The 17,593-nt window shown below is 46.5% G+C and overlaps 1 protein-coding gene across 5 annotated transcripts in view; it reads left to right on the top strand.

Annotated features, from left to right (window-relative positions):
- Positions 1–17,593, top strand: part of Pitpnc1 (phosphatidylinositol transfer protein, cytoplasmic 1) — a 262,829-nt gene that overhangs the window by 166,615 nt on the left and 78,621 nt on the right. For all 5 annotated transcript variants that reach the window (NR_153311.1, NM_001359616.1, NM_145823.2 and 2 more), the window contains exon 5: positions 7,836–7,907. Coding sequence is in view for 4 of the 5 variants with exons in the window: in NM_001359616.1 (NP_001346545.1) it covers positions 7,836–7,907 (72 nt within the window). In the remaining variant the exon portion in view is untranslated. The remainder of the gene's footprint in view (positions 1–7,835; positions 7,908–17,593) is intronic.

Raw genomic sequence — 17,593 nt, 5'->3', positions numbered from 1 at the left:
TTAGGAGATGATACAAATTTTGAGAGTCCAGGGTTGGTAGGTGAAGGTCTATCCTCTTCCCTGCTGCATCAGGCTAGTGGTTTAGTCCTAGCTGTGAAAAAATAAAATAAAATCATTGAAAGTATTACTAAAGTAACTTGAGTATGCAGCTAGTATTCTGAAGTGGGGTGGCTGATGTATGTCATCCCCAATAGCAGTAAAATCTTGTCAGAGGTCATCATGGCTGGAGGGCTAACGTGGGTAGCGTGCTATGGTGACACAGGCAGACTGACATCGATCATTCAGAGCTGGCGACTGAGATGGTCTTCGGCTGGGATCTCCTTGGGAGAGCTGTGTGGACAAAGCCTAACAGCTAGAGGTGGTGAGAATGGGGACTGGGCCCAGACTGTACTGCCACACCCATGGCTCAGAACTCCTACCAACGCTACTTCGGGTAGCGGCCTGGGCTGTAGAATGAGTTTGTGGCTGCTCTAAGTAACCCAGTGAGCCCCTGTGGCAAATGGAAAGTAAAACGGAGCCTGGTGGGGCCAGCAGGATGGTTCAGAGGACAAAGGTGCCCATGACCTTCTTAGTGGCATGAAGTAAATCCCGAGGGCTGGCATGGATAAAAAGACAGGACCAGTTTCCACAAGTCATCCTCTAACCCCCATATATACAGCTCAGGGTAGAGTGAATTCTTAGCATACAGAAAGCCCTGGGTAGCATCCCTAGTTCTAGAAAAAGAGAAAAGAGCCGGGTGTGGTGGCGCACGCCTTTAATCCCAGCACTCGGGAGGCAGAGGCAGGCGGATTTCTGAGTTCGAGGCCAGCCTGGTCTAAAAGTGAGCTCCAGGACAGCCAGAGCTATAAAGAGAAACCCTGTCTCAAAAAAAAAAAAAAAAAAAAAAGAAAAAGAGAAAAGAGAAATGTCTGGAGAAGTGCTTTAGTGATTAAGAACGTGTTTTGGTCATGCAGAGAACCCAAGTTTAGTTCCGACAGATCACATTGGGCAGCTCACAACCACCTTTGACACCAATTCCAGGGTATTCAATATCCTCTCCTGGCTTCCTTAGACACTGCAGTTAGACACTGCATGCATGCATGCACGCGCGCGCGCGCACACACACACACACACACACACACACACACGACTTTTAGAAAGTTATAACATCTTGCTTTTGTTTTTTGTTTGTTTTTTGGTTTTTCGAGACAGGATTTCTCTGTATAGCCCAAGCTGTCCTGGAACTCACTCTGTAGACCAGGCTGGCCTCGAACTCAGAAATCCTCCTGCCTCTGCTTCCCAAGTGCTGGGATTAAAGGCATGCGCCGCCACCACCCTAACACATCTTGCTTTTAAAGAGAAAGGAAAAAAAGAAAGAAAGAGGGGACACAGATATGAAGGTTATGTGACAGAGCTGTATGCCCCACAGCCAGGATTTTCTGGGCCCATCAGAAGCTGAAGGTGTGCAGGATCGCTTGTCCTCTGGTGCTGGAGCAGAAAATGTCATCTTGTCCATACCTGGATCCAAGGTTTCCAGCCTCCAGAGATGGCCAATAACAAGTATCTGTTGTTTGAAACCACCAAGTCTATGGTGATTCATTTTAATGTCTCTAGGAAGTCAGAACAGGCCAGGTGAACCTTCACATTCAGCTCAGACCTTTGGGGTTGGTGAGTCCAGAGGCCTGGGGGTGGGTGGCCCATGGCAGCTGGAGATGTGGGAAGTTGGAATTAGAGGTGTTGGTTTGGGAAGAAGCTTCACAAAGTGGCTGCAGAAAAGCAGAAGTGTTTGAGATGGGGGGGCGGGTACTGGAGCATGGAGAGGAGGAGGTGGTGGGACAGCTTAAATCGGGGTGTAGGGGCGTGGAGACTGCTAAGCCAGCTGCCGTGCAGAGTGGAGGAATTGTGTGGGCATATGGCCAGTGAGGGCATCTCCAGGGTGTAGATGGAAAAGGTGATGCTGGCTCAGAAATGCTTTGAGTTTCTCTTCTCCATCCCAGACTGTACCAGGTAAGAAGAGGAGAGAGGCCGAAGGGGAGCCAGCAATCTCTGGCGTTTGATGGTGAAGACAAAGAGACAGGGTTGGTTATAGACAGAGCAAGAAGCAGTCAGAAATCTCAGTGTTTGTTTGTAAGACTCGGAGAGTGCGGGCTAGAGAGGTGAATGCTCAAAGATGAGAGAGCTTGTTCTACAAACATGGGGGGCGAAGGGCATTCGTTTGCATCTTAGCACCCAGGGAACAAGCCAGGTGAGCACAACTGGAAAACATAAGCCCCAGGCTCAGAGAAAGTAGAGTGAGATAGAAGAAATGTAATTGCCCTCTTCTGGCCCCTGTGTGTGCACATGAGTGTACAAATTCACACACACACATGCACACACTCAGCCATGCACATGAATAAAACACTTCTTGTGATTGGGGGTCATAAAAAGGAGACAGGAAAAAGATAATCAATCAATCAAACAAGGTTCCAGGCAAGACATATCTAAAGGTCTTTGCATCACTCTACTGCTATTTTGTGCTAGGATCTGGACTTCAGGGTGCTTGTACAATCACTCATCTTCTGAGCTTCCTACAGAGTGGATGGAGAAGGATCGTCCCCATTCTAGACATGGAATAGCTGAGGCTGGGGGGTGGTAAAGGTCAAGATATTTCCCTTTTGAGCCCAAGTCATTGACAAGAACACCAGTTCTGGGCTGGTGAGATGGCTCAGTGGGTTAGAGCACCCGACTGCTCTTCCGAAGGTCCAGAGTTCAAATCCCAGCAACCACATGGTGGCTCACAACCATCCGTAACGAGATCTGACTCCCTCTTCTGGAGTGTCTGAAGGCAGCTACAATGTACTTACATATAATAAATAAATAAATAAATAAATACATAAATAAATACATACATACATACATAAAAAAAAAAAAAGAACACCAGTTCTTCTCATTGTGGTATCACGCAATAGGGAAACAAAGAGTGAGGTCCTCTCTGATTCTCGAAGTGAATCTTGAGTTCGGAGTGAAGATAAGCAGCTAAAGGATTAGTGGTGGAGGCAGGGGGTTGTCGGTGTTCCCATCCTGAGGTCTCTGTCCTCCTCAAACTGTGAGTCAGCATTGTGAGATTTGGGCCAGTGAAATGGCTCAGTGTGTGAAAGTACCCCTCGCCAAACCTGACAGCCTGAGTTCCTATGCTCCAGACCCACATGGCAAGGGGAGAGAACAAACTCCTACAAGCTTTCGCCTACACACATATATGTATGTATGTGACATGTATGCTCCGCCTTGCCCCACCACACACTAATGAATTAATCTACGTGTTTTTAAAAGTGGGAGAGAAAGAAAAGAAAGAAGAACAACTTCAAGAGGAGAGGACTGAGGGTTAGGAGGAATACTTGGGGTAATTCACTTTCTAAAGCAGAAATGGAAGGCTATCTAATAATGGAGACTTGCTGGCTCTCTATAGACACTGCCCTGCACAAGACACATAGGTTTATTCGTGTGAGTGTGTGTGTGTGAGTGAGTGTGTGTGAGTGTGTGTGTGTAAAGGTTCATCATCATCAGGTCCCAGGTATCAAGCTTAAAATAAACATTTTGGACTTGAAAAGTGGCTCAGTGGTTGAGAGCATTTGATGGCCCTTCCAGAGGACCAGGGTTCAATTCCCAGCATTCACTCAATAGCTAAGAACCACCTGTAACTCTGATCTCAGGGTATCTGGTGCCCTCTTCTGGTTTCCACAGAGACTACATGTATGTGGTGCACAGACATAGATGCAGGGGAAAAAAGAAGAAAAAGAAAAGAAAGCAACCCATACATGTAAAATCAAAACAATTAAAATCTCAAAACATTAAAAAAAATTCAAAACATTATTGAAAATAAACAACTTACCCAAGAGTTTTAAAAAAAAGTTTTAAAGCAACTATAGCCTCTGATTTTCTTTATATGCAGTGTGTTTACATGCGGGGGTGTGCATGTGTGTTAAGTGTGTATGTGTGTATGGATGCACACACATGTAATGGGACATCTGTAGAAGTCCGAGGACAGTGGGAGTCAGTTCTTTTCTCTACCATTTGGGTTCTAGTGGCTGAACTCATGCTGTTGGCCTTGATAGCGTGCTTCCCCCCTTCTGATTTTGCCTTGAGACGCGTACATGCCAGCACCCCAGGAAGAAACCATCAGATGTCCCAATGGGGACTATTAGCCCCAGCCCCACCTCACCCCCCTCCCCCAGTTCTCCAGCCCTAGATGGGACTTCTTAGGTTCTTATCAGCCTCTTGCCGAGGGCAGATGCACCTGCAGCCCTCTTGCAGGCAGAGTTGCCATTCTGATCAGGAAAACAACCTCTCACCTCCACTCCAAGTAGCAACACCTGTGAATTTGCATACAAGCTTTTTTGCATTTTGTATTTGGGTTTGAAACCCGAATGCTGGAATTTATTTGCTCGATCTAGAAAAGTGGTTTAGAAGACCAACTACTTGGGGCTGGGGGGAAACCACTGGCTGGAGAGAGAACCTGATTGGTTAACTACTTACTACACAAGCGTGAGGACCTGAATTTGGATATCCTCCCCCCCCCACCCCCAACACCACCCCTGCACTCACATCAAAAACTGGACGAGTTGGTGCACCTGGGGTGGCCATACTAGGGAAACAGACAAGAGAGTTCCCTTCAGCTGTTAAGTCACACATTCTAGTCTATCTGCAGGTTTCAGGTAACACAAGAGACTATGTCTCCAAAGGTAGAAAGGGATAGATAGACACGTCAGGGACACGGCTACACAGACACTTAGAGATACACCTCTGTGGAGTTTTCGGTTGGCAACACAGACAGATTCGCACCTTGCATTGCTGCCTTCTCTCGCCCCTCATTGGATTGACCCTAGGATGAGTCATAGATCTGCAAGTACAAATATTGATTTCCCTAAAGGCTTGTTATCTTTAAGAGGTTTTCTTCGCAAGGATGTCTCCCGAGCTCAAGAGTCAGTCAAGGTTCTGCCGGGGGGAGGGTGGGGCTTCAAGGGTGCCAGCGTCTTGACTCGTGATGACCAGCCTCCCTCCCTGGAAGTCCCAGGAAATGGGTGTGAGGGCAGAGTGGTTACCGAGTGAGAGGTTGGATGAGAGACAGCGGGGGAGGTGTTAATAAATCACCACAGCGCCTCGGCCTCCATCGAGGCAATTACTAGGATTGGTCGTCTCCATGTTTCCTTAGCCACAACTCGGATTGCTTCTCTGGGATTAAAGCAGGTAGATGCACAAGGCATATGGTTTCAGGGAAACTAGCCATGGTACATCCTGGGCTTTGTTATACAGGCATGCCTGTGGTCAACGGGCTGACAAGGGAGGGCAGATACAGCGGAAGGGAGCACGGGAGATGCAGGCTACCTTAGTAGTAGATGCTGAGACCTTAGCTGGCCTGGCCTGCCCGAGAACAAGGAAGTAAGGCAGTTTCCCCACTGGACCGTGCCCAGCATGCCCCTCATGGGGTTGTGCAGCTCACATTGCTGGACTGCACCTGCAGGCTTTTTGGAATCAGATGCTGTAGGGTGGATACTGAGACATTACAAAATGCTGCTGCTACCACTGAGCTGGATGCCCGGCTTCGAGAACCGCAGAGTGTAGCACTCAAGAGTATGGATACTGGGAACCAACTACTTAGCTTTCAGTCCTGATTCTGTACGGTGCTGGCTGTGTGATTGTAGGCCATCTGCTTAACCTCTCTATGGCTCCGTTTCTCATCTTGAAAAGAGCGATGATAATATTAGCATTTGCTCCTTGGGGAATTCGCAAGCATCCAAGAACTTGGAAACATTCAGAAAATGCCAGGGGCAGAGAACATAGCCTCTTGGGACTGTGACCAGAACAAGCCATGTCTCTTATATCTAATACCTGCAGGTCCCAGGGAAATCACTGGATCCTTTTAAACATTAGCCTTCAATCCCATCTCTGGTGTCCAAGAAAGATAATGCCCAGCTCAGTTCGGGGGAGGAAGTTGGATACACCCAGATCTGTCCGCATCCTCTTCCCAGACTGCCTGACCTTCCCAAGCTAATAGAGACACAGTGGGGCCTGGTGAGACACAGACCCTGGGGCAGCCTTGCAAATAAAGCCTCTGTCCATCACGCATTGGCCAGGCCCCCTGCAGCCTGGTGCTGGTCACTGCTGGCTTACTTGTTGCCGCACTGTACATTGATGATTCCGTTCTGAAAATCAAACTCAAGACCTTACAAGCACAATGCACATGCTCTACCTTGAGCTGTGATTCCAGCTGCTCGACACACTATTGTTAAGCTATATATCATTTATTTATCCTTTCTATGTCACTAGTACATAATGGGTTAAGAGAGGGGGTAAGGGCTGGCTCAGTGGTTAAAAGCGCTGACTGCTCTTCCAAAGGTCCTGAGTTCAATTCCCAGCAACCACATGGTGGCTCACAACATCTGTAATGGGATCTGATGCTTTCTTCTGGTGTGTCTGAAGACTGCTACAGTGTACTCATATACATAGACATAAATAAATAATTCTTAAAAAAAAAAAAAAAAGAGCCGGGTGTGGTGGTGCACACCTTTAATCCCAGCACTTGGGAGGCAGAGGCAGGAGGATTTCTGAGTTCAAGGCCAGCCTGGTCTACAAAGTGAGTTCCAAGACAGCCAGGGCTATACAGAGAAACCCTGTCTCGAAAAACAAAACAAAAACAAAAACAAAAAAACAAAAAAAAAGGGGGGGAGGGTTAGAAGACAACGTTGAAATTCCAATCTTTCCTTCAACCTTGGTTTGAGGCTGGGTTTCTCTTACTGTTTCTTCTATGCTGTGTACCCCAGGCTAGCTTGCCCATAAGCTTCCAGAAAGGTCTTGCCTCTGCTTCCCATTTTCCATAGAAAGACTGGGAGTACAGATTTGCACTATCACATCTGGCTTTTTCCCGTGAGTTTCAGGGATAGAACTCAGGTCGTCAGACTTGAGCGGCAAGTACGTTTCCTGTTGAGTCATCTTGCCAGTGCTGTAAAGTTACAGATTAAAAAACAAATTCTAGAGGCTGGGAGCTTGCTTGTTAGGTAAAGCGTTTGCTGGGCAAGCAGGGTGAGCTTTGCTTAGCTCCCAGCACCCACATAAAATACCAGAGCACAGGTACCTATCATGATCTCAGTTGGGGGTAGGGAAAGGTGGAGACAGGCAGATACAAAGGCAGCATACATCCTTAAAAGCAGCACTGGAGGCAGAGGCAGGAGGATCTTTGTGAGTTTAAGGCCAGCCTGGTCTACAGAGGGAATTCCAGGACAGGCAGGACCACATAGAGAGACCCTATCTCACACACTCACACACACACACAAACACACACACACACACACACAAGGTGGAGTGTGACTGAGGAAAACACTCATCAGAGACCATCAGCATGTCTATGCTTGCATGCACGCACACACACATGTATATACACACATGTGACACATGCATACCCATCTGACCAATAATCTCTGTTCTCAAGGTTGAACTGTGATACATGCACACACATCCTAATTTTATATGCACCTTAGCACATGGGTTAAGGTCAGGTCCCTAGTGAGCAGGTGGGCTCCCCTGTCCTGGAGTTGGCCACTGCAACAGGTGTCTACATAGCCACACCTGTGTCAGGATTTCACATTGTTGGAAATGTCCTGGGCCACACCCCTTCCAACACAGCTTACTGCCTCTGGTCTGACTCTTAGAAGAAGGGGTGTTCATGGTAGTGGCTTCTCCTACAGGATGTGGTTATTAATGTGTGACTTACTGTGTCTGCTGTAGGCCTGTGCTCCCAACCGAATGGTCAGCCAAGCGGCCCATGCCACACTAAAGACAGAAGGCAACTACTCTGCTGATCAAAGTCTATTTTTTCTCCACAGTGTTCCTTCCTGCCGAAATTCTCCATCCACATAGAAACCAAGTATGAAGACAACAAGGGAAGCAACGATAGTGTGAGTAGCTGCTCAGAGCCTCTCAATCCAAGTCTCACTTGAGTCTCGGTCTCCCAGCCCTGCTCTGTGCCTGAAACCTCAGAGAGGCCCTGGCCCATTGGGACCAGGCATGGGATATCTTATAGTCTGGCTTTGCTGTCTTCTAATGTGCCTGTCTTTCCTCCTTTCTGCAATGGAAGTGATTGCAATGAGTGGAGAGGGGACTCAGAAACATCTTAAAACTTCCTACCCTGAGCAGTATCAAATTACTTACAGGGCATGGCTGTATTTGTGGGGCAGGCACTGTGCCACCTTGTGACTGGCTAGACCATAAAGAGTGACTGGCAGATGTCAGAGCTGCTGGGCACCTTCTGTATGATCTGGGGCCGTGCCTCTTCCTAAGCCACCTCAGATTAGATCATCTCCTTAGTGCTGAGAATACAAGATAGCTAATTTAAGAGGGACTTTGCCTGGATGGAGTTTCAATGGTCCCCAAGAGGTGACGCTCAAAACTGAGTTTTATTAAAGCTCACCGAAAGAAGACTTTCAGGAATTCATTCATTCATATTCATTCATTCACTCACTCACTCACTCACGAATTCATCCATTCATTATTCAGCAAGGGCGTATTAAACACCTTCTGTTTATATCACCACATGAGTCACTTGGAGGCAGGAATGGTGGGTGTGATGATACATACCTGTATTCCTAGCACTGGGTATGGGGCGGCGTAGGGGGAGGCGCCAGGGAAGAAGATGTCAAGTTTGAGACTAGCCTGGAAGGTCTCAAAGCAAAGGAAAAAAAAACAAACCAGGCTCATTTCCCAGCTTTCGGATGCCTCCTGTTTACCTAGGGGACCAAGATCAACATTTCTCATAGCCAAAACCGTGAACACACTAGACGACCTCCCAGTGTGCAAGGAGTTGTGGCCGGTTACGGGAGCAGTCGGAGGGATGCTTTCTATAAATACTACTGTGGGCAGGGATGACCTGCCTGATGCCTAGTTACGTCTGTTCCTTGAGTATTAGCTCTTCAGGTGATGGCAAACTGCTTTGTTCTGGTTTGGTTTGGTCTCCTGGTCACCTATTCATAGGTATATGTATGTGATGGTGTGCTCAAGTGTGTGTCTGCTTAGTTATGAATAGTGCCCAAGTGCATGAGTGTGTGTGTGTGTGAGAGAGAGAGAGAGAGAGAGAGAGAGAGACTATGTGTATATGGAGGCCTGAGGTGGATGCCAGTTATTTTCCCTGATTGCTTTCCACCTTATTCTTTGAGGCAGCATCTCTCAATTGAACCTGGAGCTACCTGATATAGCTAGCCTGGCCAGCTCCTTGTTCTGGGAATCTTGTGTCATCTAAGGAGTAGCGTTACAGACAGGCTGCTACATCTACTAAGCATTTATGTGAGTCTTGGAGATCCAAACTCCAGTCCCACAGGTATTTTTTTAAAGTGTTTTAGCCACTACTAACTAAGCTGTCTTCCCTAGCCCAAACTACTTTCTTTATAAATAAAGTTTTATTGGTACCCAGCTACGCCTGCTCCAGAATTTCTGGAACTTTCCAGAGAGAATAAATATCCCTAGCTAGGATAGCCTCCTCTCACCAGGTTCAGGAACGCCATTGTGAGCATCTACTCAAGGTGGTTTCACAAAGGCAAAGGAGAGGACTGTCCCCGTTCAGCCAGAGTTCAGTGTACTTTGTGGGTCAGCTTTATCAAAGCCACGATGGCTACGTCACAAAGGATGCATGCTGATCTTGGCAAATGGTGACCTTTTCTGATTGGACAGTTAGTATGCAGTTTTTAAAACTTAAAATACGGGGGTGGGTGGATATGGGGGACTTTTGGTATAGCATTGGAAATGTAAATGAGTTAAATACCTAATAAAAAATGGAAAAAAAAAAAAAAAACTTAAAATACACACTGGAAAAAGGTCCAAATTGAAAGAAAAGCCAAGAGTGACCCCTTGATTCAGAGATGAATACCCATATCCCTCTGACTCCCATTATAGGTTATTAGTGATTCGTTTCCTAACCAGCCCCTCCCAAATTAAATCATACAGTATGCTGTTTTTAACCAGCATGTATGGCATACCCTTCCCAACTTGATTTGATGTGTGTGTGTGTCTGTTTGTGTGTCTGTGTGTGTGTGTCTGTCTGTCTGTCTTTCTGTGTCTAGAAGCTGTAGGTCAACATTGTGTGTAATTCCCAGTCATTCTCCTCCACCTTATTTTTTTGAGAGCACATCTCTCACTGAAAATGGAATTCACATATTCTGCTCGGCAGGCTCAGGCGACAGCCTGCCTCTGCTTCTCTAGCTCCAAGATGTCAGGCGCGTGGCAGGTAGCGTGTCCAGCTCTTCCTGTGGATGCCAGGAATCCAGACTCAGGTCCTTGCGCTTGTACTTAACTGAGCCATCTTCTCCCCGGCTCTCACGTACGGTTGGCTGTGCTGCCTTCTCTTTGATGCTCTTCTGGCTGCCCACTGGAGATTGACATGAGCTTGACCCTTTGGGCGTGGCTCTGAGCAATCAGAAAAAGCATAGTAAAACTCAGGTGCCAGAATTGCTCTTGCTGGCACAGTTGGAGCAAACGTGGGTTTGGGGGTGAGGGGAGACATTAAGAGGGATGTTCCTTGTGCAAAGGACCCGAGTTCATTTCCTAATGCCCATCTTCAGGGACTCACAACTGGTTATGACTCCAGAACCAGGGGATCTGATGCCCACCATCTAATGTCCCTCCAGGGCACCAGCCATGCCATGGTACACGGAAATACATGCAGGCAAAATACAAAATAATAATGAAAATAACTTTTTAAATGGTCTTTCCAGCCAGGCAGTGGTGGCACATGCATTTAATCCCAGTACTTGGGAGGCAGAGGCGGGCAGATCTCTGAGTTTGAGGCCAGCCTGGTCTATAGAGTGGATTCTGGGACAGCCAGGGCTACACAGAAAAACCGTATCTTGAGAAAAAAAAAAAAACAAAACTTTTTTTTTTCTCATTCTCTTTTTCTCTGAGCTTCATTTCATATGAGTAAATTCAAATCCGCTCTCCCTGTATAGACCGCAGAGAGAGTATCTTTATCCTGACAGATTGACAAGCCCCTGGGTAGGGTAGGATTGACTTCCTACCCTGGCCTCTGCCTGAGTCTGCTCTCAGATCTACATGTGCTTCTCCTGGGGCCACTGGAGCAGAGAGCCCTGGCTTCCCTGCCTGTGCACCTTTCCCTAAATTGCAGTCAGCAGTTTAGTGTTGATCCCAGGAGGGATAGAAGGGAGGCTCACTCATGCCCCCAAGTCCCAAGTGCATATTTATCTAAGAATAGATGACGACAAGATAAGTCTAGCCACGGGTTCAAATCCAAAGCCCTGAGAAAGCCCATACCTTGATCAGGCACATCCTTGTTCTGCCCATGGAGTAAAGAGAGAAGACGGAGTGTGGGAAGCGGTGCATTATGGGTATTTCACTCACTATTTAATAAACTCACCTGTGCCTTTTGTATCTCTATGGTCTTACCATTCAACTTCCACCCTCATGAGTCCGCCTGCACCATTTCCACCCATACCTGCCAGAATTTTAATGAAATGGACTGTGATGAGAAGCAATAATTACCTTGAAAGACTCTGGCGATAATCACGCTGATTAGCGGCTGAATGGAGTGCATGCTACTATCTTATTACCCATTATCATCTCAGTCATAAATGTGATCCAAAATCTAGTAAAAACGTTGTCAGGACGACTTCACAGCACTATCTTCTCATTAAAGAAGAGACTAGGAAGTGTTTGTGTAAACCTGCAAGCTGTGGTTCCATCAGACCAGACACAATGGGGGAGTTGTCTTAAATCGAGGTGCATTTACTTCACGCGCAAACTGATGGGAGTTATTTAGGCCTTAATTAGCGCTCGGGAGATGGGGCCGTGCCAAGGCAAGGTTCTGTTTGTCCAAGACCATAAATCTGGATTGCAGTCAGTGCCTAGCACTGCCTGGTCCGGCTGAAGAGGGGAGGACATTCCTGTGACACCTGCTGCAGTGCCAACAGGTTAATGGGGGCAGTCTGGCCGCCGCCTCCACCACCGCTTCCTCTTCCAAACAAAGCAGGCACCATGCAAAGTAGCGGTTCTCAGTCCTGGCTGCACGCTGGGCTCACCTAACCTAGCTAGCTAGCTTGTTCGTTTGATCCAGGCTAGCTTTGGACTTCATACACATGCAGGCTGGCCTCGCTCTCCCCTCAGCCTCTCAGCTCCTGGGGTCACAGGTGTGTTTCATCAAACTGAGATCACCTAAGAAGTTTTTTTTTTTTAATTGTTTTTACACTTATTTTGTGTGTGTGTGTGTGTGTGTAAGTAAGTGTGTAGTCAGAGGACAGCTAGTAGGAGTCACCAATCTTCATCATGCGGTCCCCAGGGATTAGACATCAGGCTCAGCAGCAAGTGACCTTTAATTGCTGGGCCATCTCACCAGCCCTCTCCTAAGAAGTTCTAACTACTTAGTCCCAAATGCTTTGGTGGCAGGTATAGACTGTTCAAACACTCGCTAACACAGAGGATTACGGAACCTTTCAGAAAGCTGACTTCTCCAAATGGGCTTACCCCATGGCTGAGCTTCATCTCTTCTCTTGGTGGGGTATATATAGGACATGCCACTGTCACCCAGCATGGCAGCCTAGCAGTGGTTTTTATGTTGAAATCCCTCACAAAACTCAGCAATCCTATGCTGCTGTCCCTACCCAAAAGACCAGGATTTCATTGGTCATAGGTGGCACCTAGGTGTTTGGATTTTTAACCCTAAGTAGATGTAAGAGGCAAAAAATAAAAAATCTCAGCACCAGCGATTAAGTGTATAAAAATTCAATAAGCTAGGCTGTCCAAAAGGCCTCAGTTCTGCATACTCATGAAAGTGGAAGGTTCTCCAAAGGGTCTTTGTGGTCTGGGCAGTGGTAGAGTCCTGTAAGCCTAAAGACCAAAGTTTGTGTACTGCTTGGTTGTGTGTGTCAACCTGACACAAACTGGAGTTATCACAGAGAAAGGAGCCTCCCTTGAGGAAATGCCTCCATGAGATCCAACTGTAAGGCATGTTCTCAATTAGTGAGGGAGGGCCCAGCCCATTGTGGGTGGTACCATCTCTGGGCTGGTAGTCCTGGGTTCTATAAGAAAGCAAGCTGAGCAAGCCAGGGGAAGCAAGCCAGTAAGTAACATCCCTCCATGGCCTCTGCATCAGCTCCTGTCTCTAAGTTCCTGCCCTGTATGAGTTCCTGTCCTGACTTCCTTTGGTGATGAACAGCAGTGCGGAAGTGTAAGCTGAATAAACCCTTTCCTCACCAACTTGCTTCTTGGTCATGATGCTTTGTTGTGTGCAGAAATACAAACCCTAAGACAGTTTGCATCCCCAGAAACACACCTAAATGCCAGGTGGGTATAACAGCCTGCCTGTAATCTCCACCTCAGAAAGTGGTTATGGAGCCTCAGGGCAAGCAAACAAAGCTAACTAGACTACCCACATCTAGTAAGAACTAACCACATTAGAGAACTCTGGGTTCTAAGGGACCCTGCAAGGACCAAGGTGGAAGGGTATTCCAAGATGATCCGGACATTAGCCCTTACACATGTGTGCACACACAGATACAGGTACACTTTCACACTCAAAACTGGGGGAGCGTCTTCTTTGTAGATTTCCACTTGTTTATATTTTATCAGCCATATGTGTCACCAAGGGCATGATTCCTCCCGGAGGTGAGAAGGAGAGAGCCTGTCATTCTTTTCCACGAAATTGAGCTCTCTCACAGAGCTGTCCCTGAAGAAATATTTTCAATGTAGAGTTTTGAGTCTATATTGTAATGAAAGAATGCAGAGTTGTTCCTTATGAGACGGGCAGATCAATCCACCGCTCACGTCCCGTCTCGGACCATAGGCGTTCCCTTGGCCCATCAGAGACTGGGTTTCCTGATCAAGGGTTATGAAATCAATATTGCTGGCAAGTGGAGGATTCCTGGAGATGTGTTTACAGGAAAGCACCTCACACGGCAGAAGGTGATGTGCACGTGTTGGGCGCCACTGTCAGCGCCACAGTGGCCATACTTGGGTTAATGGTGGTTTCCTGAGGAAATGCTGATTGGGTCCAGACTGTCCAGCAAGCACTGTTGATCAACAGTTTGGAACATTGTTGGTTTTTTGCTTTCCTATAATCCAAGCCAAGATGGTGGCCTAGGCTGGAAAGGTGGCCAGGTATGAAGCCAGGAGAGATGGATATGGTCTTCAAAACACTTACTTTCTGTTGGAATTGATACGGTGGGTGAGGAAGAGGGGAATGTGGATGACCTTGGGGGTTCTTGCTTTAACCTTTGACCTTTGACCTGGGTCAGTGATAGTGTCACCGTTCTTCTGGGGGGACATTGGGAAGACAGATCCTGAGGGGAGCGTGGAAGGATGTCTGAGGTTCCCCTGAGACCTAGGAGAGCTTCAGGGTTCCTCCTGTTTGCAGCTCCCCAGAACTCAGGTTGCAATACATGTGCCTAGCTTTTACGTAATATACTGAGTCCCAGTCTCACTAAGTTGCCCATGCTGGCCTTGAACTGCCAAACCTCCTGCCTCAGCCACTTACTTCATTAGCTGGGATTACAGGCCTACACCACCGGGCATGGCTTAAGACTCATTTCCTTTTTAGTTTTTATTTATTTATCTTTATACGTATCAGTGTTTTCACTACAGGTATGTCTGTGCACTGTATGTACGAAATGCCTGCAAAAGCCAGAGGAGAGGCTACAATCCCTGAGACTGGAGTCATCACCGATTTTTTTTTTTTTTAAAGATTTATTTATTTATTTATTATATGTAAGTACATTGTAGCTGTCTTCAGACACTCCAGAAGAGGGAGTCAGATCTCGTTACGGATGGTTGTGAGCCACCATGTGGTTGCTGGGATTTGAACTCTGGACCTTCGGAAGAGCAGTCGGGTGCTCTAACCCACTGAGCCATCTCACCAGCCCTTTTTTTTTTTTTTTAGCTACTGTGAGGATGCTAGACATCAAACCTGGGCCCTCTGGAAGAGCAGTCAAAGTTCTAACCACTGAGCCACCTCACCTCTCCAACCACTTAAGATTCCTTTTCAATCACTGAGGTCATTCTTGGTCATAGGGAATCGCACCATCTCATTTAGTTAACTACAAATCTTACCGGAGAAGTCAGCTTTCATTCATTGCAGGGGTGGGAAGGACACCTTTAGGTAAATGGCATAAACAGTTTGAAGCTTTGACTGACCTCAGCTGGGACTGCCTTGGAGATGAGGCCAGAGCTCCTCTCAGCCTCGGCCTAATTAGCAACCCTGGAAGTAACCAGCTGGGAGACAGAGAATTTGTTGTTTCAGGACAGCTGGGTTTATCCAGAACTGAATCTCACACTGGTGATTGCAAAGTTTATTTCATTATTGTTATTTGCAACATCCAGGGGGCAACACATGGTAATTTATTAACACGTTGTAAAGTGTGCTGAAATTAATTTGTGAAGCAGGAATGCCAGCGGGATCTACAGTACCCAGATTTCTGGTCCCCAAAGATGGTCTGCTCCTTCAGTGGGTTCTAACTAAGGATTAGAGGAGATGAAAAGGCAGCTACTTTATTTTTAGACATGATCTCTGATGTCTTCCATCTTTTTAACCTTAGATTTAAAAAAAAAAAGAATTATTTATCTTATACTGTAGCTATATGCTGCACACCATAGGTGTCTTCAGACACACCAGAAGAGGCCATCAGACCCCATTACAGGTGGTTGTGAGCCGCCATGTGGTTGCTGGGAATTGAACTCAGGACCTCTGGAAGAGCAGTCAGTGCTCTTAACTGCTGAGTCATCTCCCCAGCCCCTTAGCCTTAGATTTTTTTTTTTTTTTTTTTTTTTTTTGTAGCCAATCACCTACAAAATCTGAAAATTTCTCTAATAAGCCAGTACATATCAAAACAAATACAAGAAATGCCTTCATTTTCAGTTTGGGAGAATTTTTTATCCACGTGGGTCTGTGAAGTCTCTGTCCAAAAGTATCATTTTGAGGACAATAGAAACATGAGTCTTATTTGATTCCAAGATGTGGCCTTTCCTATTTATAGTACAGTTTGCGATCTTGAAACTAAATTTTTTTTAAAGGTGTTGTTCTATTTATTTCTTTTTTTATGTGTGGCTGGCATGTATGTATGTATGTGTACCATATGCATGCAGTACCCATGGCAACCGGAAGAGGGCATACGATTCCTCTGGAATTTTTTGTGGATATAACCCAACAAGTGTGTGCTGGAAACTAAACCTAGGTCCTCTGCAAGAGCCCCCTGTGCTCTGAACTCCTGGGCCGACGCTCTAACCCCTTCAGAGATGGCTATTTAAAAGAACAACAGTAACAACAATGGTCATTCACACCTGTCACCCCAGCAAGCAGGAGTCTGTGGCAACCAGCTTGCCTTGAGTTCAAAGCCATATAATGGTTACATAGTTCTCAGCCAACCGAAACTACAGAATGAAGCCCTATCTCAAACAAGTGAAAGAGCAAACAGACATGAGCCAAACAAAGGTATGTCCAGGGTAAAGGCCAGCCCTCTGAACCAGAGGTGCAGTCACAATGCCAACCAGAATTATTACTCATCCTTACTGCGCTTCAAGTAGTGCTTGGTTTTCCTTTGACCTGTGTCAACCATGTTGTGATAGATCTGAAAAGCCCCCGCCTCTGCTGGCTGCTACCAGTTTCATAAAAACAAGTAACCAGCCACGTAGTCTAAGAGAGAAAGGTGAGGCATAGCTGGGAAACTGCCAAGTAGGAGGGGGATGTGGTCTGGATGACAATGTTACAATGTTGCCACTATCACAGCAGGGGGGAGCCAACAGCCAGAGCTAAAAACAGAGTCTCATGGGGCAGACATCCTGCCATTTCAGTTTCGTTCAAGGAATTCCACCCAGATTCCGCTGTCACCTAACCAGTCCCACCAGGCACAGACTTCACATCACACAATATGGGAACATATACATATGACAATATAAAAAGACATGGTATGCCTTCCATCGTGACCCACTGAGGGGCTACACCCTCACTTATGGGTGAGCCTTTCCCCAGTGTTTATCCTGCATTCAATCAGGGTGAATTAACCAGACAAATGCACCAGAAGTAGCAGCTACAAAACAAGAGTCCGGAACTATTGGGTTTTTGAAACAGGGACTCACTTTGTAGCCCAGCTGGCCTAAAACTTGTAGCAATCCTTCTACCTTAGCCTCCCAAGTGCTGGGTTACAAGAGTGCACCCTCACTCCCAGCTTTTGTAGTCTAGACACCCAGCATGTAGTAGGTCATACTCAAGGAATAGGCAGTGCTTGTCCTAAATTGATTATAAAATCAAAATGGGGGGGGGGGAGTCCAAAAAATAGGACAAATTTTGATCAAAGAACAAAAATGGGAATTTTCATCTTTCTCTTCGTGACACAAAGAAAGTAGAGCCAGCTGTTACATAATACATCAGGTTTGATCCTTGGAGCTTACAGGGTGGAAGGAAAGACCTGACCCCCATCAGTTATCCTCTGACCTTCACGAGTACACTGCGTGCATGCATCATGCTCATATGCACATGATAAATAACGTAATTAAAATCTTAAAGTAACTTAGGAATGGTTTGCTTATGGATTATTTACATATTATATAACCAATTTTATTTTTAAAATATACAGACAGCAGTTTTACTGTGGTGGTC

This window comes from Mus musculus, chromosome 11 (genome assembly GCF_000001635.26).
Source record: "Mus musculus strain C57BL/6J chromosome 11, GRCm38.p6 C57BL/6J".
Taxonomy (NCBI): domain Eukaryota; kingdom Metazoa; phylum Chordata; class Mammalia; order Rodentia; family Muridae; genus Mus; species Mus musculus.
This window is presented reverse-complemented; position numbering and strand designations above follow the sequence as displayed.